The following is a 27669-nucleotide window of genomic DNA, read 5'->3' as shown; positions in this document are numbered from 1 at the left end:
GGGTTGTCTGGGTTCTTGGAAGTTAAAACAGTTGAAAAACTGGACGTAAAGTTCTTCTGATAAGCCTATTTTTAAAACCAAAATCAGACCAGCCCTTTCAGAACAACATACTTGTTTCCTGTTAGTAACTTGGAATTTTGACATTCGTCTTAATTTTTTTAATCTATAGTGATTTCTACCATCACTTCAGCTCTGATACAGAGATTGAGGTATTTTGCAAATGCCGGTATTATGCATGAGTGCCTAGTTTTAAAATCTTGGCAACTGCTTTGACTTTTCTTTATGCTGTCATTCAGACCATAGCTACCAAGGCTGAATTTTGCTCATAGTAACAGTTGTGGGAAGTTACTAAAGGAAGTGTCTATTACTGACACAGGAAATAGTTTTGCAGTTCTTTTTATCATTGCTGAACTTACCAAAATGTCACTGTTGCCATAGGTCATCTGTGCAAAGCTCAAAATCATCTATCTGTTACACTGAATGTCACTTAAATTGCTTGGTGACTTCAGTGTTAGTGTTACATATGCTCCACACTTCTTGCAAAACTCCCTTTAAATTGACAAGTTTTGTTGTTTCTGGAATTAGATCTAATCACTATGATTCAAGAGTAAAGAAGGAAAAACAACTGTGTGGGTTCTGCATTTTTCAGTTCTCCTCCTCTTTGTTACTTCCAAAAGTTATATCAACATCATTCAGAAAATTGTGCGTAATAGTCACCTTTAGCAGCATTTCCCCCTTGATTCATTAATTACAGGAGCACGTGAAGCAGAGCAGATGGCATTTTCTGAGTTGGGAATTTACCTTTGTTTGTTATTCTTTGTTGAGTTTGACATCTGAATTTCTCAGCTTCTCTAAGATGATGTTGTTTTGCAATGAAATATATAATATGGTTGTATAAATTGGCTTGAAAATTGAAATTTTGGCCTTTTTCTTTGTAACCGATGTGGAAAATGAATGGGTGCATGGGCATATCTCCACTTGGAATCAGTCACTTTGGAACAATTAACTGCTCAATGTACAGAGCAATTATTTTTAAAAATACCTTTTTCTTTAGTCCGTGAATTCATGCCTTGTTATGGCACTACTCAAGTGCCATTTTTGAGAAAGAGCATACATTTTCTCTTGAGCTTTTTGATGAGTCCTAGCTAAAAGGTCCACAAATGGGATGTGATATTTTTTTGGCATTCCCTATTGAGTTGAGGGGCTTCTGATCCTTTAGCATAAGAGGATCTAAAACATAATAACCCATAATAACAAGGATCTGTGTGGCTGCTAGTTTTGTGGTTTTGATTCAGGAATCCTAGGGATGGTATCTGGGAGCACCTCAACCCCGTTTGACTGCAGTTAAAGCTCTACAGTGGTTGAAGACCAGTGTATGTGCTGTGAAGCAGTGGCACTTGAAATAGGATTGCGGAGGCAGTGCTGAACCCTCACCTTTCGAGGGGTTGTGTTAGTGACTTGTCTTGGGTTTGGGGGGTTAGGGGTTGAGGTAACTTGCAAGTTTCCTCCCTCTTTAGAGGCAAACTAACAGACCACGGAAGATCTTGCCACATGTTGGGGTATGTGCATGTGGTCTGTGGAGAGGATGGATGGCTCCTGGTGGCTGGTGGTGCCTGTGCTGCTTACTCTTCCTTCTCTGGTTTGGGCATCATCTTCCTCTGTGTTGTAACCTCCTGCTTGACCAGATCCAGGATTTCCAGACTCTTGTCTCTTGCGTCTCCTCCTCCCTTTCCCTCTCATTGCTGTCTCTCCCCCTTCTGCCCAGCTTCATGCCATGCTTTGGCCCACCGGCCTTTTCTGACACCCCCTCTGCCGTGTGCTGGTCTCATGCATGTCCCTGGGGCACCAGCCGAAGGGTCATGAGAGCAACAGGCGAGATTGTCTTCCTGCTGTCAGCTCCAATGTCTGGTCTCTGGCAGATGGGAGCAGCAGTTACAGGGGAAATCCTGCTAATCTCCTGTAACTTGAGCCCATTACATGCTCAGTCACACTGTGGGGCTGGTGCCTTTCCAGCCGCATGCGGACGGATGGCTGAAGGAGACGGACGCTCACTGCAGAACATTTTCTGAGGTTTGCACTGTAGAGGTCAGAAACAAAAACCAAAAAGATGCCGTGAGTCAGCTGAATGCTTGCAGGTTTTAAAGCTTTGTCAAATAGGAAAATATTTTCATATGCATAGCAAAAAAGCAGCCTTGATTTTAACAAAAAAAAAAAAATCAAACCCCAAACCCAAAAAAAGCATGGGATCAGCTCTTTGCCAAATTTCAAGAATGCCCCAACATGGGCAGAGGAGCCAGAGTTCCTCAGTGAGTAAGTTACAAGGATAGCAGAGGAACATGGTTTTGTCTAGGCTAACTCAGAAATAGGCAAACTGTGTTTTGGCAGAAAAGTAAAAAAAATCCTGCAGCAGATGTCCAGCATGGAAAATTTTAACAAGGGTAGCTCGAGTTTGGCAAAGTCAAAAGAATGTGGAAAATCCCGACAAGATGCACCAAGCCATCTTAATAACGGATGGAGTTACCACCCTTGTCCCCAGGGTCTCCTGAACCCACTAGAATCAACTGTTTATGTGTTTGGGGTTTTTTGGGGGGGAGCAGAGGGTAGGGGCGTTGTTTGGGATTTTTTATATAGGGCAGAATAGAGCAGAATGGAGGGGGTGATTGAATTGAAAACAAGGGCTGGCTGGCAGGAGTCTTCTCAGCAGGAGCATGTTTCATCCGTGCCTGGAAGGGGAGGGTTTTCACAAATTGGGTGGGAGATGGTGGAGCCCAAAGGAGAGTTGTTGCTTACAGGATAGAGGAATAATGGATTTTTGGGAAGCTGTGTTTATAATATGCAAAATAGTCCATAGGAAACAATGGGGCCTTGGGACAGAGCTGCCAGTGAATGAGAGCTTTGTTTTCCTCTTGTCTATTCATATTTCTAAACTTTTAGTGGCATTTTAAACACGTTTTACACATTTTTTTGTGTAATGGTTTGAATTGCCTAAATTGCTGTCTAAAGTAGTGTTGCACTGAATCTTTATCCCCTTCTGGATAAAGACTGACTTTCAGCTTTAAGTTCCTTTCTGTATTTTTCTTAATTGCAGCTCTTATTCAATAATCCTTGGCTGCTTTGTTCTCGTGTTTTAAAACTTCAGTAAAATTTGTGGGAGAACTGATTGACAGCAGACCTTGTGTACGAAGTGTGTCGAGTTGCCCACAGCTTGACTTGAAAATGGCAACTGGTATCATAGTCCTTATGCCAGAACCTTGATACAAATGAACATTAGTTGCAAGCTAATTGCACGAACTGCAGTTTAGATGCTGCTGATGTGAATTGTCTGCTGCTGATATGAATTAAAGCACCATCATTTGGATGGTGTTTTCACTGAGAAGCATCCCATACCTGCAGTCCCCAACAACCGGTCTGAAATATTCAGTAAGATGTTACGCTTGTATTGCAGTTAATTGCAGGCGCTGCACATAAGATTATGCAGTATTAAAATGAGAATATTACTGCGTGAATTGGAGTGTGTTTTGGCTGCACGTTATGGTTTGATATATTATGGTGCACATCTTTACAGCCTAAACAGCATCATTGCAGTTTTGCAGTTTCAGAAACATTGTTTCTGCATGCATTTACAATTAACAAAAGCCTTGAAAATCCTTGTGCAAGAAAAGGTATAGCTGCTGTTGCAGTGGAGGGGAATTGTTTGTTTTTGCTGCGTATGTTATTTCATGGAGGTATCGCTTTACCTCACCAGTAAAACTCCTTCCCTGCGCGAGGGAAATTCCTGGTTCATTGGTATGGATGCATTGTTTTTACACATTAGAAGTGCTGTGTTGCTGTGTCAATCATCCCGTTAGGATCAGTTTAAGAGCAGTAGGGCTGACGAAGCTGGGTGTGATTGGCTACCATATGCTGGGAGGGCTCTGTGAGAAGGAAGGGCTGCAGTCTTTTAGCAACAGAGTTTAGGCTGTGTCTTTGCTTCATCATCTGAGGAAAAATCCCCAGATAAGGCACAAGGCTTTCTGAGGAAAAAAAAAAATATTACAGGCTGCTCATCGTTCACGTGAGAATTAGTTACCATGATGCGATGGGAAAGATATGGCTGTTTGTTTATATCAGATGTTCCTGTTGACGTTGGGAATGTGTCGAATAGACAGGGCTAAACAAGGTAGGAGGATCCTTGTCTTTTATCGAATGTTTAAAGAGTTTGCTGCAGTATGCTGCATACTGTATGTGTTGCTTGGGGGAGTCGGGGAAACAGTGCTACTCTGGTGAATAGATTCTGTTTGGGTGCAATAGGTGGACTTTATGGTAACTTGTTTTCGAAGGGTATTAATTTCCAGTGTAAATAGCTCTCTTCAGAAATAGAACATGAGTATATGCATATTAACACAAGTAAAAGAAGAAATAGGTCAGTATGTTTCAGAAATGCTGCTACCCTAATTGGATTTTTAGCTGGGTTGTTTTCTGGAAGTGCTGCCTAGCTTTAAGAAGGAGAAGGAGTCAGCCTGGAAATCTGTGAAGTTTATAGCAGCTATGTTTGAAGATTTAGCTGAATTAGACTGGCTGATCTAAATAATTCCCTATTGGAGGCTTTAACTAAAGCCAAGACTGCCTGTTTTAGACTTGAAGGGGCCATACGATGAGATTACAGTATTTTACCCTGTTGTAAAAGTATGAGCATTTTTGACTGCACTGTGATTCCTTGTGGTCTTGAAGGAAAGCTGGAAGAGTTTTTCATATTGTAGTTTAGCTGAGTGTTTCCCCTGTCCTTTCCAGGTCTTTGTCTTAGCAGCAAAACAGAACCTGTACATGAAAGGAAGGAAAACAAGGTTAATAATATGTGCTGCAATTATCTGATCTTTATACATTTTTAATGAGGGAACACACAGCTAGCAGAATAATTTAATGAGCAGGCTGGCTTTTAGAGCAATGATTTCACTGTGCTAAGGCATACCAACTTTCTTGCAGGGGAGGAGCCTCAAGGAGGAATGGTTAAGATTTATGTTAAATGCTCTTGAGAGAAGGAAGAGATGTTTAGGCAGAAGTCTGTGAAATTCTGGAAGAATAGTGTAGTTATTAGCTGTTATTATTTGTTAGATGGAAAGCAAACTTTACCATCATGTTGCAGGAGGGATCTGAGAACATTTCCTCATCCTGGGATGTGATGAAGCCTTTTCAGCTTTCTCAGACTGCCATATGCATTGATAGTGCTAGATACCTTTCAGGATTTCACCCAGTTAGAGACCTGAATTAACATGCTGACTTCAGCTGGATTATAGAAGCATCGTTTACATGTACAGTATGTAATAGAGTTTTTAGTTTTTTCTTTTTCCTAAGAGTAAAAGTTGGTGAGACAGCTAGAAAATGTTGTCATCTTATTTCTCCTGTAATAGCCATGAACCTTGCATATAGGTGTATTTATTCAAATAGGACATTGGTAGGAAAAAGAAAAGTGTATGAACTGAGGAAGACTAAAGATCAATGTCTTAAAGAGAAATTAGGTAAAAGAATGTTTTACTGCCTAGAAAACCTTTCATTGATGTAATTTTTGGGAAAGTTTCAAGACTTCTTTTATCCTAGGGATGAGTTACACTAGTTTTAAAAGTATTGCATTAAGTAGGCCCTTCTAGACCAAGTGTCCATCACCTCTCCTGTTTTTCAAGGAGAAATACAGGACAAGTGCTCAGAATGACGATGTCACCTCCTGACTCCTCACAACTGACTTTGCTCAAAGGAGGTTGATACAATTTCCCTGCTCCCTGGCCAGGTACTTGCTGAAGACCTGCAGCAAGGTTGTTGGCATGTATTCAGTTCATAAGCTGGTCATTTTTGAATGCTACATCTTCTAAATAAAATCAGCCTCATTTCTTCTGAGAATTTCAGGCTTTGCTAACGAGGAGAACACATGTCAGGATGCAGAGCATTATTATTATAAATCCATAGGATATGGATAAGTATATTTAGCTGTCTATCACTATTGATGCTTAAATACGTTGTTTGTGTGCACTCTGTTAAGCTTGTGAAGCAAAGACTAATAATTAGAAGCAAGTCAAATAATCTTTTTCAAGCTATAAAATGTGAGGCAAACAAACAATTTTTGAAAATAAAACAATTTTCACACAAAGCTTTCAGAGAAAACTTTTCAGTCTCCTGTTTTGAGGCAGTCTCTTACTTTCAAATGGTTTAAGTGGCTGTTTTTCATACCTTGGAGATCAAAATATATACAGTTATTCTTTTTATGCCTGACTACCAAAGTGCAAATTTGCATTCATCACTCAGACAAATAGTTTGAGTCAAACTACTGACAGACAATCAAGTGACAAAAGGATTTTAAAAAATACTTCCTGATTAAGGTGTATATATAGTAGTACTTTACATGGATAGGTAAGTGAACCTTCATCTTGGAGGGTAGAGGTAGTAGTAAACATTCTGTATTTACATTTATTATGTAAATAGTTGGTGTCAAAAGTGTTTTGGACCACATTCTGATACCTCTTTTCATTTAGCTTAATTGCTCTGTGGATTTCGTCAGAGCTATTAGTGTGATAACGTCTTACTGTGTGCAGTCTGTCTGTTTTCAAGGAATAATTACTTTGTTTAGAATTAGTCTCTTCATTTTTCTGAGGTAGAATTTTCTAATGAGTTACAGGTCCTGAAGTATGGTGCTTGACTATAGAGTGTTTATGAAGTCAAATCAAGTTCTTAATTTGTAAGTGTATATTTTACAGAAATGTAAGATAATTGTGTGCTACAATTTTTTTTTTTTTTTAAGCAAGAAAAATGGCTCTTAATGTTTCGTGGGATTTCAGGCACTCAGGTCTCACCTCTGCTGTGAATTCATCTTCTGTGTTGCTCACAAGTATGTTAGGAATAGTCTGTACTGTGTTTATTTGTAAAAGCTCTGTAAAATATTCAGTTTTTACAGCACTGAGAGATGAGAAAAAGACTTTGTGTTCAATTAGAATTCCTTACTAATGATTTTGCATACAGTTTTAATTTTCTAAATCATTAGACACATTGCTAAGATTTAAATTTCATGTGATAGCTATTAGTGATACCTTAATTCCTAATGTTACTAGAAATTTCTGACTTTGAGGATTTTTTTTTTCCTCTTCCAGACAAGAAACACCATTTTTTAAGCCAAATTATTTTTTCACTTTTTTTATGCATATGACTGTTACAAAATTATAGCAAAAGAGAATAAAATCACTTGCTTTAAAACTTACTAGTATGTATTTTCTTTTTAAAAGCTTTGATTGGGAAGCTAATTTGATATGTTTAATACAATGTGTTATGGTTAACTAATGTGAACCAGTGCAATGTAACTGGTCTGTAAACAGACTGAAACTATAGCCTGAGGAATATAAAACTAATTTCAAGAGAGTGTCAGTCCTGAAAACTAGTTCAAATAATAGCAGTATTAACTGCTTGACTAATTAAACTAATCTTCTTATACATTATTAGCAAATGCAGTGACAGTTGTTGGTTATTGATATACGGAGTCTTCTTTTTAAAAAGTCTTCTTTTAGAAGAAAACTTTTTGGCTCTATTTGGAATAGAGAGCACAGGAGGAGAAAGAAGTTATGCAGCCCCTTTCTAGAATCTGCCAACTTTTTAATTTCCACATTTTTTATTATTCTTTTGTAATAAGGCCGTTGAAACACCAAGCTCTCCCTCCAATAATGTCAAGTTCTTAGTTCAATATTTCAAGCATGCTAAAAAAGGAAAACTTCAGGGATGTGAAATTTGAAGAACATACCTCACAGGGGATTCAATGCAACATCCTTATAACTGACACAAAGAAATACTAATTTTTCGGGGACTGTGTGCTACTGATGATTACTAAAGCTGTTGAGAACTGCCAGTGTGCAGCTTGCTGCTTCTGCAGAAGATTTGCAGGATTCCTGGAGTCTTAGGTCTGGGAAAAGACCTGGGGGGCTTGTGATACCTGAAACTTTGCCAGTTAGAAGAGCTCTGCTGTAAACAAATTGATAAACACAGAGGTTCATACTCTTCTTTTTAAATTATTATTATTTTTCTTTTTTTTAAATTTCTTTTTTCTCCCCCCCCCTTTTTCTACCCAGATATATGTTGACAGATGCATATGCACATACATAATACATGTACACTCATAAAAATATTTTTTCATCTTCGTGATTTTTGTAAGACAGAAACAATAGCTAATAAAGACAGGGGGAGGGATTTAGTGGTACAATCGCTGCATAAAGAAATGGATCCAGAAATAGGAACAGATGGTTCATATCAGAGTCTATTAATTTTTTCTATTTAGATCAATGATTTATTTTTATCAGTTTCTGAGTGGATGATAAACAGCATTTTGGGAAGATTTGGGTGTTGCATATTGCTGAACTCATAAATAGAGACTAGGTCAGTCTGGAAGTTCATGTACTGTAAAATCTTCTCTCCTACGGGGAGTACAGTGCCTTTGACTATAGGCAGAATTAGAAAGTACGAGTAAGGAAAAATGCAGAAGTGTTTTCCCTTGGTAGTTTTATGGAAGGAGGAAGCTAGGACTTGGTTAGAGATGTTTTTTTGTTTTGTTTTGTTTTGGGTTTCTTGTGGGAATTCTGAAGGCAGCTTTTCAGTATGTTTTTTGTGTTTCATCACTTTTAAGACCTAGGCCTAACAAATAATTTAATTTTTTTTAACCCTCTAGCATTCTCTCCTATCCAGACTGAATACATTTTTCCTTGAGTTTCTGAGGAGTTTAATGTTGTTGGTGCTTTTTTACCAAAATGCTCTGTTATATATTCTTCAGATATACTGAATGGTGCAGTCCCCCACCCTCTAATTTCCTGAATCTGTCATGATTTTTGCACTTTATAGGTATTATGCGCAGTGTTTTGAACCTAGCCTAAAATTAACCTAAAATTGCCAAGTGGCAACATTTCCATTACTTTCAAGCACTCAGGATGATTTTTCAATGCAAGGTTTCAGCATGTCGGATTTGTGCCTTGACACTCTCTTTTGGCAGCTCTCTGTGGTACACTCCTCCTGAAATCAAGATGGGAAAAGTATATGCCTTGTTGGACGGAAAAGCCCAGTTTTAGTCCATTTTTATCTTTTTTTGGTATTTCTTTCCACTTTTCAGGCTGTCTGCAGTGCTGTTATCAGCAGTTATATGCATTTTTCAAGCTTAAAGCTGTACTGGTTTGTCAGCAGACACCTTTGGCTGTGCCTCTGGTGGGGCAGGGGGGCTCAGCACTGGCAGGAGTGTACCTCTGCACCCAGTTAATGATTCAGGACTTCAGCACTGTCTCACTCTTATTTACTTAAAAGGCTGCGATAACATATATGGGATTTCCCTGATGGCTGTGTTCGCCTGTGGTACCACATCCCCAGCTACAGCCTCTGTCTGCCATGAGGAGACCAATACCAGCTTTCCCACCTTCATCACCTCACCCTGTTAGCCAAAACTCAGTGGGGCCTGGGGCGCACCTCCTCCCACCGGCAAGAGTCTTTTGCAGAGAAGGATGCCGGTGCGTGGGCTGGTGGTGCTGGGGATTGCAGTGCTGCAGTCCTTATTGGCATGCTGAACATGCTCTGACAGCACGGCACGGCACTGTCCTGGAGTTCTAGTGCTTGTGTTTAAAAACTTTTTTGCTTCATGTGTATTTTTTTACAGTTCTGTTGTGTATTTTAGTTCCCCTCTGCTAACGCTGGGACAAGGTTGTTTTATTGCCCTAATTTTACGGAGGGTGTTGGGGGAGGTGGGGGGTGGAGCGTGGCTAAAAACCCCAAGATTTTCGTTGCCACATTAGAGAAGACATGAAAAGCTTTGAAAGTGGACCCACTAATGTGTTTATAAAGCCAGTGCACTTTCTCTTCTCCCTCCCCCCCACCCCTTTTTTTTTAAAGACCTCATTTAATGCTCAGGACTTTGTGCAGTGAGGCCACTTTCAAAGGCTTTAGTATCCACAGTAGCAGCTCTTTGAAGTAGAGATGCCAGCGGGGAACAAACCATCAGCTTAATCTTTGCTGTAAAAGGTCCTAAGTGGTAAGAAGCCACAACATCCATCTCTAGCGGAGAAGCTGGAGAGCAATACTTGGAACTGAATCCATCACCTGGACCTTGCCCTTGGAGCTGGAAGTCTTTGGACACTTCCATGGGGCATTAGGGGTGCAGTCCCTTTCATCTCTCTGGTTTTCCACTCTTGTTCTGTCCCAACTTCTTTCCTCAGTCTCTTGAAGAGAAGGACACAACCAAAAGGCGAGGGAATAAGGTCTGAGAATAAATGTGTTTCTGCAAGGGTTTGTTTGCCTTCCCAAGTTGGTAAATCATTCCTCTGGAATGCAGAGCAGGTGGCACAGTCGCTGGTGTTACCTGCCAGTCCTTGGGTGGCAGTGTGGCATATGTCCGTCCAGTTAGGTCAGACTAGATGGCTTCGTGGTGGCCCCAGGAGATAAAGCAGTGCCTTCATGTTCTGAATATCATCATCTGGAGGTGCCTGTCTCTCTAATGGCATGAGGACGGTGAAGGAGATCATGCTTTTTGGTCGCCAGTGATGCATTTAACTGCTCGAAGCTAGATAGGATGAGTCTGCCACCTGTGAAATCTGTTTGTTTGAAACAGGAGATGAAAGTGTTGAGTTTCTCACAGGAGGGCTTGAGGATCAGCGTGTCCCTATGGACCTGTAGCCATCTTTGGTTGCAGAACTACACTGCTTGTAAGGAGCTGCCATCCTGAGGTGGAGAAGGCAGAAGGGTAAGCTGAGGACAGCAGTGTGTGCCTTGACTGCCACATGGCTCAAGTCACCAGGGGTGAGAGGCTTACTGAGGAGGGCTTTCCTTCTCGAACATAGTAGCCAGTGTTGATTCTGATGACTATTTAAATAATCTGATTTTTAAGCCAAAAAGTTATTTTTTAACTTGTTCACGTTTTTGACCTTCAGCACATCACTTGCCATTTAACTTCACCCTCGTGCGGTTTGCTGTATGCAGAGATAGCTGTCTTTTGTGTGGCTTCCCCACTGGTAAAACACTGAGTGGCTCCCCACGTCCTAGTCAAAATCTAGTGGTTTTTGTCATCAGTCTGTATGAATTTCATATTCTTTCTGTTGTCAAAAGCCTCACTGTTGTCTCTTTGTATATGTAAGCCTTTCCGTAGTGCTGATGGTGCTATTGCTGTTCTCTTGCTCTTTTATCATTCCAGAGTTACATGCTCCATGACTATACACAGTAGTGTAGTTCTTTTCTGTTTTCCTTTGATAATGTCAAATGTTTTACTTGCTTTATGTTCCATCAACTGCTGAGTATTTTGCAGAAGTCTTCATCGAATTGCCTGTAATGTCCATATGATCTTTCCTCTGTAGCAGTGTCTTGTTTGAACCTAGTGTTGTGTATATACTATTCGTTGCTCGTCTGTTTTTCCCCTCATCTGCATTATTTTTGCCTATCATTATGTTAAACTGATGTCATTTTACCATCCAGTGTACTCATTATTATGAGATCCTTTTGTAACTCTTCCCAGTCGGCTTCTGGTATGACTTAGCAAAAATTTTATGTTAACTGCAAACTATCTTATTGTTTATGGTTATGTTGCAAAGCAGAGAAGGTAAGCTGTTGGCAAACTTAATTATGAAAATTACAGTAGATTATTAGAAGTAAAAACATATTTAATCTTGTGAGTTTGTTGGATTTGGGGGCTTTTGTAGAATTTGTTGACTCTGAACGTTTGCTCTGACTTCAGTCTTCATACTGTCTGCAAATGTTTAGCCCTTTTAGCTATCCTTTTAAAATAAATTTCTTTTAACATCCATAAGACCTATGTCATTACAGTAGCTAAGTTCCACAAAAATCATCAGGTTACAAAGATGAGATGATTCATTTGTTTTTATTTTGCTTAATTTTGAGCTTTTAGAATTTGTGTTTTCTAGCTTTTCCTTACCATTGTCAGAACTGTACTCCTTAATAAAAATTGACAGTTGCCTGTAAACACGTTTGTAGGTGATAAGGTTTTACGAAATGCACTTGATGTTTTCAGGCTTCCAGTGAAATGGACAAGAGGTAGCTGTGCTGCAGTAGGGTTCTGTAGTGGGTCATTAAACTTGAGGATTCTTGTCATATATAAGGTGGTTAGTGGTTTGGGTTTTTTTTCTTGGTTTTTGTCTTGTTTTGGTTTTTTTTTCGTTGTTCTTATTTTGGTTTGTTTGTTTCTTTTTTCTTAAATAGAAATGAAATTAAAACAGACAGTAGTAATATTCTGCTTTGATATCTCATCCCTCTGTGTCTCCAATCACCATGATATGGTTTGAAGCTGGCTCCCTGCCAAGTCTCCAAACCTTACCACAAGAAGTCCCCCCCCAAACCACAGGGAGAAGAGGGAGAAAAACAACCAAGAAAAACCGAAACGAGAGAGACAGCTAAAGCAATATATATATATCCCCATTAGTAGCCCAATATCTAGCAATTAAGAGTTAGCAAAGAAATATCTCACTACGCTCCTTGGGACAACCGAGAGTCACTCTGGAATGATCGCCGGCAACCTCCGCCTCCCAAGGTCAGCAAGGCCTTACCAGGCCTCGCTCCCCAACACGACAGACTCAACAGCAGGGAACCTGCACCTCCAAGCCACTGGAAGGAAAGAGAGCGAAGGCCTCTCCTCCTTTCTTCCTATACCCCGGCTTACGTAAAAATCGTAGGGAATACTGGGTAAATCTGGGCCCTTCCTTGGTTACAAACTGGTCACCAAGGAAGGCCCAGACCAAACTACCACACGCCGAAACAATACTTTTCACTTTACAGAAAGATAAATGTGATGATTGCTTCCCTCGAAGGTAGAATGATTACCCTGTAATAGGACTGATGAGCAAGTTTCTAGCTTTCTGATTTAAAAATACTAAAATTTCTGATTTAAAAAGATTAAAATTTTTTGTTTGTGTGGCTGTATTGACTCCAGTGCTGCAGTTAAGAAATTTAGGTTACATTGTGCCTTGTGCATCAACAGGATTGTTCTTTGATTGTTTTCCTGATGGACCTTGTTTGTTTGGTGAAAAACTTGGGACTTTAATTGTGGATTTCCATTCAGCTTTATAGAACCATAATAATTAAATTTTAAAAAAACAAACCCACTCTTCATTATGTAAATTGAGTGAACTTTTTCTATAAGAAATCCTAAAAGCATAGAGCTAGAATACCACTGCGTCTTTGTTGTCTCTTCCTTTTCTGTATTTTCAGGGAATAACAGTGCCTTTTTTATTTTTTTTGGTAGCAGACAAGCAGTTCTGCTCAGTTGCTATAAAGTGGTACCATGGTTACTACTGTTTCAGGTGATGGGCAGAGGGATAAATGTGGAGAAGGGCCTCTCAAGTAGGTTTTCAGGATTTCTAGACTCTACGCATTGTAATAAAGTGTGTATTTCTGTGAAAGCCAAATATTGGTAATATAAACTTTGCAGCCTGTAGAGTTGCAGAGGATTACTGGAGGGTATACTTTTGGGGGGGGCGGGTTAAAATTTATTTATTTATTTTGGTTTGGTTTTTATTTTCTGGTCTGTTGATTTTATGTCTCACCTGCTTTGTCCTGGAAATGTTGTATGAAATGGAAAAAAGTCCTATCAAGTGTCAGGGGCCACAGTGTGTACATAGGCTGAAGGTTAGAGGATGCTAAATCTCTTATTTACAAGCTAAACAAATATTGCATTAAGATGAGGCACATTCAACCCACACATTTAAGTCATTTTTGAAAAGTTGTTTTTGGAATAAAAATGTGTGTAAGCATAACAGCAGCAGTCCACTTCTTACATTTATACATGGACAGTTTTTTGTCTCTGAGTAGTGTTGTTAATGTTACTTATTTGACCAAATTCAAATTTTTTTTTCCTTTTTTGCTATTTATTACTTGTAACACAGCAAATTTGACATTGTCTTTAAAAATAGTGTTGTATATCAAGGTGATATCGGTACGTTGTTAAGGGAAGCTCCCGAATTATGATTTAACACAGAAATCATGCAAGACAATACATATTGTAAAGTGCAAAATAAAGTGCGACTTTAAATATCCTTTTGTGACTAAGCTTGAACTACAACAAATGAATTAAGCCTTTGAAAAGGACAAAAATGTCAAGACTTATTTTAATCAGTCCAAATTTTCCACTGCAATGTGAGCAGAAAGCTGTCTCTTGCCAAAAGCCAGTTGCTTGTGCTCGGTGTCAGATGAGTCTCCATTGCTTTGGAAGCGCTGGTGAATGCCAGGCTGTGCTTAGCAGTGCTGCTGTCCCCAGCAAGAGAAAGAAATCTCTGCAGTTAGAGGTAAGCAGAGAGAGTAGAAAAAGGTCTGAAAAAGTTCTCTGTCAAAACATTTATGGGAAACGTGTTCAGTGTTCACTGCAAAAACATTGCAATTCGTTGTGTCAAGGGATGAAAGAACTCGATTTTTCAACTTTCCTGTTGAAACACAATTTATGGTTCATTCCTGAATAACTGTGTGCTTATCCGTAATAACACTTAAGTTACAATAAAATGATTCAACCATATGAAAATAAAGTGTTGAGGTGGAATTCTTTCAATGTTGCTAAAATACTTCTACTTTCCCCCTCCAGTATTTTCACCTTTCAGTCAGAGAAGGCCTTGAGATGCTGAAATTTCCTTCAGGAAAAGTTTTCAACAACACTTGGTTGAGAGTAGGAAAGAGTTTTTTTCCTACTGCTCTATTTTCACATTAAATACCTTAGTTAAAATAGAGACACTGTAATTTAAATATTGAGAAAATTTTTTATTTAAGGCAGGGACATGACTGGGTCTGGGACATAGAAGTACTGGACTAACTCTGCCTAACCAGTTAGTATGGCTGCCTGAATCCATTCCCTTTTCAAATTATAAGCTAAGAGAAATTAAAAGGAATAGTCTGTATGCTGAAGTTGCTTTTCGAAGATACTGGCAGGGTTTTTATTGTGGTTTGGTTTGTGGGTTTTTTTCCCTTCCAGAAATATGAATGTAGTTCATGTCCCCCTTTAGTGTTGCAGACAACTGAACTATGCACATGTCAGAAAAATGATTATGAACTCATCCAATGTCCTTACTGTAGGCTAATAAACTTTCCGAGTTTGTGTCTTTGTAGCCTTTTTGTGTTTAAGTACTTTGTCTCCTTTTACTTAAAAATTAAAAAAAAGGCTATTTTCTAAAATGAAACTGAGTTAAAAAGTAACTTTCTTCAAATGGCAATGGCTGGTGAGCTTCTTGAACTGAGGGAGACATGTTACAGAAATGAAAACAACAGATCGATATGACCCATTTTTATTGGGTCAGCGCTTCTTAATTGGTGCTCAAGCAAAAAGGAAGGTCAGTAGCAGTACAGCACACCAAACCCAAAATTCATCGTCCTAGAGATCAGAAAAAAAATGTTTGCTCTGGTAGCAACATCTGCACACAGTTACTGTGCACTCCTTCCAGTTGTAACTCCATTATTTGCCTCAGGATTAAATACAAGTATTCAAGATTTCCAGGAAAACAGAAGTTCACCAGAAGTTACAAGTAGTTGGAAAAAAGCTCTTCTTTGCTTCTCTGCCACCAGTTGAAAAAACAATTTTAGAGGAAATGCATTTGCTTTCTGAATTTGTGATAGCTATTTGACAACAAAATAGTGGTTCACTAAATGCAAATTTATTTTATTCCAGAGAGAATGAATTTGCATCGTGTATTGTCAAATATAACATAGGTAGCCTCTGAAGTTTTAAATGTTGGGTTTGTTTGGATTCTGTGGTTTTTGTTGTTATTGTTGGTCGTGGTGTTTTGTGGTTTGGGGGGGGTTGCATACAAATAAATAGCATGAATTTTGGAAAAAAGGTCTCTTACTGTCATCTTCACTGTCATCTTAACTTAATTAAATATTTTCTGTATTTGCCTTGGTGGACCAAAGATAATCAGCCAGGAAGCCATGTCTGTTTACAACACGAAAAGGCAACCTACCTTCAGAAGAGAGCAATGATCAGTTAAGTACTACCTTTTTTTCTTCAGGGCCATGCCAAAAACCCCATTACTGGTTTCTTCTTGACTGACAAGAGTCTTTGAAGAAATGGCTTTTAGTGGGAGACTTCAGCTGCTGTTGTAGAAAATATTTGCACTCTGAATGTTAACCTAAAAACATTATTGAAAAAAATATAAAATTAAATTGGCTTTGAAGGTACTTGATAACTATCTGCTATTCTATAGGTTACTTTAAAGTTAGGTTGCTGTTCTTTCTTTTTAACTGCTGTAAGATATAAAGTATTCTGGCATAGGCGCTTAATCAGGCTTTGCAGTATGTCCCATGAGATATGTAAGAAGTAAAGCACTTGCATATGTTCTGCTTCACAAGGATATCTTTAGTTTTGGAAGTAAATAAAGCTGATGTTGTGTGTTGTGTGCATGCTACTAATGGAGCGAAAGGGGAATTGAATCCTTTTGATAAAATGGACTCTGATGAAGGCTTGGTTGGGCAACTCTGAGTGCTAAAGACACTATTGAGCTTTTTTCTTTGCCCTTCTGATAGCACTTTGCTGTTGTGATGTGTTGGTCCTTCCGAAATGTGTTTGAGATAGTTGTTAAATGCTTTGGGTTTGGCAGAATGTAAGAGTGCATTCTGGGCTCCTTTGGGCATAGTCTGAGGTTTTCTTGCTTCTCCGTTATATCGCTAAGGAAGTATTGTTTCTGGAAGTGTTCCTAGGTGATGCAGCTTGGGGTGCAGAAGAAGGGGTCTTGGTCTTTCTTCCTCTTGTGGTAGATTTCAAAAGTGCTTTTCTCCAAGCTCCATCTTTGCTGGAAGGAAAAGGAACATTCTCTCTTCTAGTTAATGCACTCAGAGGTAATGAAAAAGCAGTTACAACACAGGTTTTCTTAAGGGGTTTTGTAATCAGAAACCTTATTCCCCAGCTCCATTTATGGTTTTCAAATTTTTGTGAATCTCCAAAGAAGTCCTGAAATGTTTCCCTCCATATCTGCACTCCTCTCCTGAGAGTCTAGGCTTTTGTCAACAATTATGAGAACCAGTCAGCCTCCCTCTTGGTATCCTACCTGCCATGCACATGATAAAGGACATTTCTTACAGAGCAGCATTTAAAAAAGGGATTGGACAAATCCATGGAAGAAAAATCCAGTGAGACCTATTAAATACAAAGACATCAGTTACAGGTTGCTGGGAGAAAATTCATGGAAATTATCACACTCTGCCTGCCTTGGTTCTGTACTCTTCTGTGAATATCTGGTGTCAGCCATAGTTACAGACTGCGTTTTGGGCAAGATGGTATTTTTTGCTGACCTGCTCAGGTCATCCTTGTGCATTTGGTTATCCTGTTCTTAGGTAAAATGCAAATGGAGAAAAGGACACAGAAATGCAGGTATTTTATCTCAGAACAGTGATGCTGCTTAGATTCCATGCAGGGAATCTGTTCAGCAGAATGGATTTAGCACTTAAGAGGCAGTTGGAGTTAATAGCATTAGGTAGTGCTCTTGCTGCCCTCGCCTCAGGAGCTCGGTTTGGATGTGCCATGCAACTTCCTAGAACTGAGTAATTTATTGGAGTATATTATTAATAATACTGTTGGCTGTCTTAAAACACATGCAGCTTGTGATTTCAATATGTCTTAATTTACATGGAGTCCTTATTCAGACTTATCCTTATCTTTCAGTGCAAAAGAGATGCTGCTTGTCACATAAACAAATACTTCGGCAAGAGTTCTGCCTTCTTGGCTTAGTGCAAAACTGGAATAGAGAAAATAGAAAATTGACAACAGTCTGAGTTCTTTTAAATTGTGCTCCCGTGTAACATCATGTTATCGGTCCTTTGGCAGGTGAGAACAGTCATTTGATCATGCGTTCCCTCTGTCAGTCTATAAAAATTTCACAGTACATAAGCACACTTTTCTATAAATATTTTATAGTCCTAAAAAAAGTAAATACAATGCATGTCTGCAGCTGGGTGTGGGTAGAAGCTCTTAATGGACTGGGGTACCCTTTCCTGGGGAATTGGGTTTGATTAATAGCTATTATGTGCTGCACTCTGCCAAAAGCAAAACATTTGTGTCCACAAGAGGCCAAGTGATAACGTCATTGCTGCCGGGGATGATTAACTCTGCTTGCCGAGGCACAGAAACAGAAATTGCTTTTGCCCTTTTGTCAAGGTGGGAACAGAATTCTGTTTATGAAATTCATACACCTAGAGGATAAAATCAGGGTAATTTGAACTTAGAAACAGAAAGTTCTTAAGTTACAGATTGTGAAAGAAGGTACAAACCAAGAGAGGAGGAGAAGGTAAAGCGGAATAGGATGAAGATCATTGTAAAAAGAAAAAAAAAAAGAAGTTTGCTAGAAGAAGAAAAACTGTTTTCTGCAATTGCATTTTAACAGAAGCATAATAAGCATTAGTTTTTTCATCATGACTTTGAAGCACTTTGATGTTAGAAAATACTCTTGTGGGCTCCAGTCATCTACAGACCTAAAGTTCAGCAGAAATATTTCATGGTCCATTAGCAAAGTAGTATAGTGGGTTGCTGAAAAGGTCTCGGGCTGTGTCTGTTGTTTCATAGTCACCTTCCTCCTCACCTGCTTCCCCGGGGACAAAGGACATTAGTGTTATTATATTGTAAATCCAGCTTCAAAGTGAACCGGCAGGTTTTAACAAGAAGCTCATTGCCATACTGTAAATAGCGTGGGACATACTAAAAAGCCTGAACCTGGCACATTAGTGATCTCAACAAGGAAAATATGGCTCATTTAGCAAAACTGATTTGAAGGTCATGCTCAGTTTAAATAAAACAGACTGGTGTTTTCTAGTTTGTCCCCGGACTTCTGTCAGCTTAACTAAGGTAGTTAGGATCGTCTGTGAGTAAAGTATATATTTGAATCACAGTTTGCAGGTATTCATCTCTGGTTGTATAACAGGCAAAGAGAGATGTTGCAATAGTTAATCTCCAGGTCAAGCAAATAAAATAAATAATGGTTCTTTTGTAAGTCAGGACACTTTTGACTTCAGCTGGGTTCAGGTCGAATTAATACATGAACCAGGATTAGAATTTTAGTATTTTTGGCTCCTAGCCATCTGATCAAACCAGTGGGCTACTTTTCTCTGATAGGGCAGTTCTAGCTTCTTCCTTGTTTGAGTAATGCTAGTTTGCTTGATGCCAGATGGAAGCTGCTTAACATCTTAAACTGGAAAAACCTCTGAAAGTGATTAAAGAAATGTTCATAAGTTTCATTTGAAATTTATAGAAGAAAGTACATTCATCATGCTCTACTATAGTTGAATATTTTTTCTTACAAATGTTATGGTGACAGAAAGTTTTTCTGTTCATATTTGCCTTAAAAGAACGGATGATGTTTCATGGAAATCTCTCCTATTTTCTCTTGTTTCTTGAATTTAGGGAATATTATTTTCTGTGACTTCACAACAGTTCGGAGAAGAGCCAGAAGCCTGATTTTGATTTTAGTGCTGTCTTTTTACAGAACTATGCAAAGACACTACTATACTCTACTGTACATTGTCCAGTCTTACTAGATAGCTGGTATTAGGGTACATATAAAAAATATGAATATTAGAAATTGGTTTAAAGAGAAGAACACAAAGCTGATGTAATAATTGTACTCACTGATAAATGATACCTCTGTGCTATTGCATCACTTCTGGTCCTGTTTCCTATTCTGGAAAGCTGATGGAATGAGAAAAGCCTATCCACCACACAAAAATCTCTTGCATGTTTTTTCTTTAAGTTGTAATTTATTTAATGATTAACAAGCATGCCAGCTGTCACATTTGTCTGTAAAATTACTTTCTTTGTTATTTTATTTATGTTAGCATATTTTGATGCAAGATTCTCTCTGTATTGGCTAGTGGGGCACAGTGAGGCTTAAATTATCATATGATGCCTGAGAGCCAGCCCTGCTTTCCAGGTACAGGGAACGTGTCCCATGGAATATAGCATTCTAGTTAAAGGAGCTTGCAAAGCAGAGTCAGACCAACCACAAGGAGGGTGTCCTGTCATGCCTGCTCTGCTCTTTACTCCTTCAGGTGTGGGGCATGAGCAAGTGGCCATGTCTCTGTTGAGCTGGCTATCACATGTGATGCATGGTGCTTTATGCTGCTGTATTGGCTTTATTCTGCACCTGATGAGGCAGATCATAATGGATCCAGCTTTAGCCTGGGATTAAACTTGCTTTTCTCTGCAGGGGGTCTGAGGGAGGGCAAGAGAAAACTGCATAGTAGAGTCAAGGAGATGGCAGGTAGTTGGAATTTAAAGCGACAGTGGAGTGTGCTCATGGGGTTGTGGCTGTCCTTTGGTGTGCAGCTTCTTTTCTGTTTGAAGGCTATTTAAAGCTATTTAAATAGCTTTAAATTGGAATTTAAAGTTTGGAATGCTATTTAAAGCACAACAAGACATTTAGGAGTGTAAAAATGAGGTTTAGTTGAAAAACTGAAGCAAAGTCCCATCATCTTTTAGATTAAAGCACGTGCCAGTGTCTCCTAAATATATGGCTGTGTCCTGAGTGCTTTGAAAGTGGAGTCCACTGTGCAGCTGCAAACACAAGGTATGACTTAGTGGGATTTGGATGCCTTTTCCTTGCCTTAAGACTGGGGGTTTAGTAAATGTCAGTTTCAAATATCTGTATCTTAACTTGATCTGGTTATAGAAGGACTCCTACACGTTAAACTTATGCAAAGAATCTTTCCATTGTGTTTTGTCTATAAGCATAGTGAAATGCAAAGCAAGTTTCCTTTGCAAGTTATGGTCAATCACTGAAGGAGCAACAGCTTTTTGAAGGAACACAATGCTTGTCGGTAGTCTGAAGATGCACCTGGAGGAAGAGGCACATTGGTTAATCCTTGGTTTTGGATGTCCTAGGGCATCTGGAGATGGTTGTGTTTTGTCCTACATCACCTGACCCAGGAAAAAAAATCACTGATTCAAAACTAGTAAGTCCAAGCTGAAGGGAGTGGCTAAATTGAAGGTATTGTTTCTTATGGATCAGTTTATCTCCTGAACAAAAAGGGACATCATGAGAATCTGAGTTAAGTTACTATGTAGTTAAGATGTTGCTGGTTCATGAACTTACATTGTGGAGCATGAAAGTAGTAACGCTTATGACTAACCCTATCTAAGGGTAGAGAGCCTGTTTTCTGCTGCTTGCAGCTTCCAGCCAGACCTTAAAATTTTGACATGGAATCCTGGTGCATGGTGTCTGCTGAAGGGTGATTTGGGCAGCAATCTGTCAGGTTTCTGCCTTGCTAGTGACACAAAGAACATGGAACACTTTGCTTCCACAGCATAGTGAGTTTTTGTGGGTTTGGGTTGTTTGTTTGTTTGTTTTTCCTATTTATTTTCTTATTTTTAAAACAGAGCATTGTAAATGATCAAACTTGTAAAGCTAAGTCTATTTAGCACATCTCTTCTGGTTTGCTTGGAAAGAAGAGTTTATATACTTCAAACTGTATAGTCCCTCTTAGGTACAACTGAGGATTTTCTAACCTTTTAATTCTTGAGTTTCTGGTGTATTTATAGAAAAAATACATGGATCATGTTGACAAAATTTGACAGTAGGAGCAACAAATTGAGCCCCAGTGTTGGCACCTCTTACGAAGATTTTAATGTGATGAATAATAATACAGAGTGCTTAAATCTCAAAAAGTGTAAAACTTAACACCTTTTGAGTTAACTTAGTGGTTCCGCTAGATATCTGTGGTGGGACCACTGGAAGTCATCACTTGCAGAGTTGACTTTTTGAAGATGAGATCTTTACTCATTACTACATGTTATCTACTGAAGCATGAATAAAACATGTCCAGGAAGTCTCAGCTTCTCCATTAGGCAGATACTACATAATCCATTGCCACGTAACCTATCTGATAAGTAAAACTGCTGTACCAGAGCACCCCATATGTTGTAGATAGCAAGAGCTCCTATTTTCCAGCTGAGAGATTCAGCTGGTTTGTAATAGAGCAGGGCTTTGTGCTCATTTGCAATTCTTAAAGATGCTGGCTGCCTCATGTTCCTCAGAACGAGAACTTTTTCTGGGGGCTCCTTGTGTCTGTGTGCTTTGTCTAGTTTAATAATTTAAAGGATTTTTTTAAAACTGTCTACGCCTTTTTATAACTTTCTATGCCTTGCTAGCTTTCCGCAAAAGGGAAGTAATGCTTATCTGAAAAGAGGGATCTAAAGCTAAATAGTTTTTACAAATACATGTCCATGAATTTATTTAATTCAGCATACAAAAAACTGCATTCATAAGTGTGTATTCTGGAGCAATTCCATTAATCCAGATGTGTGAGAGACTGAAAATAAACAGTAATAGTTGTAAAAAAACCCAAACAATATTTGGTTTTTTATACTTACGTTGAGTACTTTCTTCAGCTTCAGTAAGAACATTTTGTATCTCAGTTGTCACTGTGTCAGTTTTGCTAGTTTGTTTAGCTCCAGGGCTTGAGTTGGGATGTTAATGATAGTAGCAACAGAACAACTAAACAAACCCCCCAAACAAACAAAAGAGCAAACCGTCTGCCTGGATAGGGAGCGGTGTTGGTACCGAGGCCTCTAGGCTGGTGAAGTTCCATTGGTTTTGGCAGGCCCACTAACTTTGGCTGATATGTTGGGACATAAATAGAAGCAGTGGAAGGAAGAGCAGAGTTTGCATTTGCTGGAGGCCCTGGTGTTCACCAGGGTGGGTGGGTTTTGCAACAGGATGAACTTTGATCTTAGTAATGGCCTGTGACCATTTTATTGAGGATTATTATTATTGTATTTTCTTATGTACATCTCATTTTAGTTCCCCTCATTTACTTCCCTGTTCACCCAAACTACTGGATTTTTTCCTGTAACCACAATCTCTTCTGCTTTCCTTTTGAAATTCCTTCTTGCTCTGCTCTCCCCCAGTGTTCACATCCTTCCTCCACCTTCCTTTCATACCCATTTTCTTTTTTACTCATTTCCTATGAAATCTCTCCCTTCCGTTCTCTTCCAGCTATTTCCTTTTCCTACCTTCCTCTCCCATTTTTTTCCTTTTCTTGAGTGCTTTCCTCATATGTTGAATTTTACTTTCCTTGACTCCTTCCATAATTTTATTTCCCAAACGTCTTTTTTCTCCCTTCTCCTTGTTTTGCTTCCCTCATGTTCAAGCTTTCAAGGTGTCATCTCTTCCTTCACCCTCCTGGTGCAGGTAATGGGCAGAGGAGGTATGACAGCTGCTTAGGATGTGGTCAAGAACCCGTAGGTCATGTGAATGGTAGGGATGAAGCACTCCAAATTATTCTAATCTGATCATGTTTGCACTTGCCTCCTGCTGAAGGCATGGCTTTCTTCAGAAGGGCCTCAGTTCTGGCACCAGTAGAAACTCCTGAAGCACTTGATGACTCTTGAGAAATCAGATAGTGCTGTTATGTTTGACAAGAAGTGAATTTTTGAGATGACCTTTTTGTACTTCCTTTTCTTTAGAAGATCTTAATATAGCAAGAAGATAAGAAATAGAATGGCACTGTATTTCACTCTTCTACCCTCCACCCTCAAATGCTTTTTGGTATGAATTCTTGCTGCAGTCTCACGAATCTCCTATGTGATCCTGCTGTGCACAATTTTTTTTTTTAAACCCTGCCTACTGCAATTTCTATATTGTGTGCTATTTGCTTTGCTGCCATGTGCGATGTCTGGTTTTTTTCAGTCTTAACACCTACTACTTGAGAAACAACTTTGTCAATTTTAGTGGTATGCAGCCCTGCAGTGTATTACTACTTGTGACTTTCAGCAGTGTGCTGTATAACATTTACCCTTCTTCCAAACTTTCAGTCTATCTCCTGCATCTGTTACTGAAAACCATTACTGACATTTCTGAATTGGAATGTGTGGCTCCAGGGAGAGTATTTTCTCTTTTACATTTAGCCAGCTAAATCATCAGCCCAACAAGCTATCAGCTCAACAAGCTCTTGTGGAGAGGCTCTCTTTGGTTTTCCTCCTCTCTTTCCTTTTCATCAGTTAGAAGTATTTTCTCACCTCTTTGTATGCTTTCAGCTTAATCTCACTCTTCATCGATGCTGTTGCACAACATTGATGGAATATTTAATTTGAGGAATTTTTAATTCATGTACTGTATGATAATTACATAGAATTATTTAAAATTGTACTAAATCTCTTACACCTCGTTATTCTTGGGTGAAGCTAGCTGAGTGTCATCTAGACCCATCTTATTGCACATTGGACTTGAAACTGAATTTTTGAGCAATTAGCATTGCATTTCCTTTATTCATGCTAGCAGTAGCAAATTTTGATGTAAGTATTGGTCACATAGTAAAACCCTTTCTGGTAGCATTGGTAAATAATAGAAAAGCCTTTTGATGTTAAGACCTAAAAGTCAGAACTGGGATCTGATCCTGAAACTGTATGTGAGTAATTCTTACTCACACTACTAGCAATGCTGACTTCAATTAAGACAGATGAATCCAAGCACAGAATGGTAATTGTTCTGGCACGGAAAAGCTGACAGTGTTTTTAGAGCTATTTTTATTGATTCATTTTAAAATCTCTCTTATTCCAGTCTGTCCCCCTTTCTTTTTTCTTGCTCAAAAATAATCTATCAACTGTTTCTGGCTGGTATCTGCAAAGTAGAAGTTGAGAAGTTGTGTTCCTTTGAAGTTGAATAGAAGGAAACACCATGTTCATGGCTTTACTGTCTGCATATAAAATAGAGTTAGTGATTAAAAATATTTATAATATCTAACTCTTTGATTTTCAGATCTGTTTATCTATGAAATACCCAAATAGCTTAAGTGCCATATTTAAGTCTTGAGTTTTGATGCTGAATGATATATCTGTAGAGCTACACAAAAATAAATTAAAGGAATATTTAGATAAAGACTACTTCATATTAGAAAGGACTCATTAGAGGATGATGACAGTGTTGAGCCTTTTCATGAAGCCTTTATGAAACAGCCTCTAGGTTAACAGGGAAACTAACTCTATTGTCTGAATATGGAAGTTTTTTTTCCCTGTAATTTTTGAATGACAGTTTTTTGTTTTGTTTTTTTTTCCCTTGAGGAATAGAGGGAGAGACAAAAAAATCTGAACAGAATACTACTATCCTCATTTCTAAGGAAGAACAAATAATGAGTAACAACTTATAATGTAGTAACACAATCTAAAGGGCCAAGGGATAAATTCATGGAAACAGGTTCTTGTATATTGTTTTGGAGTCTAAACACTTTAGATTGAATTGTTTCACAACCAGCGTGCCTAATTATTGTGTCTGCCACATTCATCTATTTAAATCATTCCAAACTTTTGGATTCCTGCCTAGAATACTACTGCAGTACATGTTTCAACTGGTTTTTCCCTAGTCTCATGTAACTTCATGAAGGAGGATGATTTTTTTTTTTTCCGAAGAAATACAAGTGAGCATTGGCTGTATGTTTATAATCTGATAAAAAGGGACGATAGGTTTCGTAATGTTGATTTGAATGAGTTGCACGTGAACTGATGCTGTATTTGTTTTGTCAGGTCAGTGACTTAAAAAGTGCCTTTGCCAAGTCACTTTTATGAGCGAGGACTGCTACGCCTGTGTTCTCAAAATCCTGTCTTTGCCAGCCAGACATTGCCTTCACCTTACACGTGGTGGAAGATACCTCAGCTGTCTCCATTTGCCAATTAGTTGATGGGAAACTGAAAGCAGAAAAAGAAGAATTATTATTATTCCTGGGACATGAACAAATGACTGCATTGCTTTTCTCGTGCAATCAATACTGGCAAGCAACCGTCAGAGAACTGCTATTCTATCAAGGAGTGCCGTTGCATTGATGGACCTTGGCTTAAAACTGGTGCATCCGTGATTACAATCAACAAACCCACGTGTTTTACGGACAGAAATGCAACTGAGCATGCATTTGCCCAGCCAAAAGTCTACAAGTGGGACTTAATGATTGATGAGTGACTGCTTGCTGATAAACTTTCTCTGCTTATTCTGCTTTGTGTGTGTTGGACATCATTAATCGTTCCCTACTGTTTTGTTTTGCATTTTTTAAACTTTCTTTTCAATTGGAATTGAAGGTTTTTTTTTTCTGATTTTTTTTCCCCCTCTCTCCTTCATTTGTTTTGGAAATTTCTTCAGCATAATTCACTTGACAGCAACTTACAAGTTCAAAATCAACTTTCCATCATGGCTTTGAATGTTACTCCAGTAAGAGACACAAAATGGCTGACGTTAGAAGTGTGCAGGCAGTTTCAGAGGGGAACTTGTTCACGCTCTGATGAAGAATGCAAATTTGCACACCCCCCTAAAAGTTGCCAGGTTGAAAATGGAAGAGTTATTGCCTGCTTTGATTCCTTAAAGGTAAGGAAAAGAAACTGCATGTGTCGTAAAAATGCTGCTACATCGTACTGAAAGTAAAATGTGAAATGATGAGTTACAACTAAACCAGGTTAATCAGAAAGTGGCTTGTTCTTGGTAAGATATATATTAAAACAAATGTTGTCTGTCATAGTGTTTGTTTATTTAAGTTTTTAAGATTTCTTTCTAAGGATTTCTTTTTTCAAGTGTCACTGTGTTGTTTACAGAAATTGCATATGACTGTGGAATACAGGATTGCTTCCAGCTGGTAGGACTATTGTATTCTCCTGAGTATGTTTTATGGATTATAATTGTTTCATGGCAAATGAAAATACACAGTGGCACAGTACTAGGCCATTCCCAGAGTCCTAATGAAACAAATCATATGTAAAGAGTGCAGATTCTTTCATTTAGATCAACAGAAATAAGAAAAGTCTATTACTTCAATTTTGACACAACTGATTGTTTACCTTTGGTTTTGGAGACTCAGATAAATTAGTAGCATTGGTAATTACATGTATGGGTAGTGCAGATAGGAGCATAAGTTTAGAATAGAGTGAAGGGATTCTCTACTTTGGAGGATATTTAGTAATTATGTTGTTAGGTCATCAGCTTCTTCTGATTTCCTAGTAACATCAGGCACACTTTGGAAAACTGTTTTAAAGATTCTGTGAAAATACTTCATGTACTGCATAAAAGAAGATTAATGACCCCATGGGATTTGAGGAGTACACAGTGTTTTTGATGACGATACATTTGTGTTCTTGTGTCAACAGAAAGAAAAAGCTTATTTGATATAAATAATTAAAGAGCAGAATTGAGCATTACAGATTTTATTTTGAAAGTTTTAGTTGTGGCTTTATCTTCTGGGCATGGGAGAATGTCTTGGCTTGCTTTTTAAATTTAGCTCTGAGGATCAAAATTTCAGTTAATAAGAACTCTTACTGTGAAAACATCACTGTGAAAGAGAAGAAAATTCAGGGTTGTTTATTTTCATTATAACTATTTTTTTTAACACAGTGCAAGATACTGTGCTAGATATCTTCCTTCTGCTTTTTCTCATTTCTTCTCTTCTTTTGAAGATTTAGAAGAAAGTATCTCAGGGGAAATGTTTGTGAGGGGGTTACGTTCTGTATGTCCTGTAAGCCAGAAGAGCACCTTTGCAGTCATGGCAGTATGTCATCAAGTGCTATTAATGACCTTAATCCATGGATTACTGCCGATAAACTGTAGCAGCTTCTTTGTAGATGTTCTCATATATTGGTTGTCTGCCAGTGGGATAATTTTTTTTTTAAACAGGCAGACTAGTGTCTGCAGCAAGTGGACAATACTCCACTTTTACAAAAAATAAGCAGGTCAGTAGAAGGTTTTATTTGTGTACTAT

At 38.6% G+C, this 27669-nt stretch overlaps 1 protein-coding gene across 9 annotated transcripts in view; it reads left to right on the top strand.

The window, feature by feature from the left end:
• Positions 1 to 27669, top strand: part of MBNL2 (muscleblind like splicing regulator 2) — a 109090-nt gene that overhangs the window by 12558 nt on the left and 68863 nt on the right. For 8 of the 9 annotated variants that reach the window (XM_051780635.1, XM_051780637.1, XM_051780634.1 and 5 more), the window contains exons 2-4: positions 17618 to 17779; positions 20423 to 20510; positions 25460 to 26288. The exons of the other annotated variant lie outside the window; for it this stretch is intronic. In XM_051780635.1, coding sequence (XP_051636595.1) covers positions 26115 to 26288 — 174 coding nt within the window. In that variant the 5' untranslated portion in view covers positions 17618 to 17779; positions 20423 to 20510; positions 25460 to 26114. The remainder of the gene's footprint in view (positions 1 to 17617; positions 17780 to 20422; positions 20511 to 25459; positions 26289 to 27669) is intronic. 9 annotated transcript variants of the gene reach the window in all.

This window comes from Manacus candei, unplaced genomic scaffold (assembly GCF_025592945.1).
Source record: "Manacus candei isolate 608988 ecotype Guabito, Panama unplaced genomic scaffold, ASM2559294v1 h1tg000014l, whole genome shotgun sequence".
Classification (NCBI taxonomy): Eukaryota; Metazoa; Chordata; class Aves; order Passeriformes; family Pipridae; genus Manacus; species Manacus candei.
The sequence above is the reverse complement of the archived record's forward strand: the minus strand, read 5'-3'. Positions and strand labels throughout refer to the sequence as shown.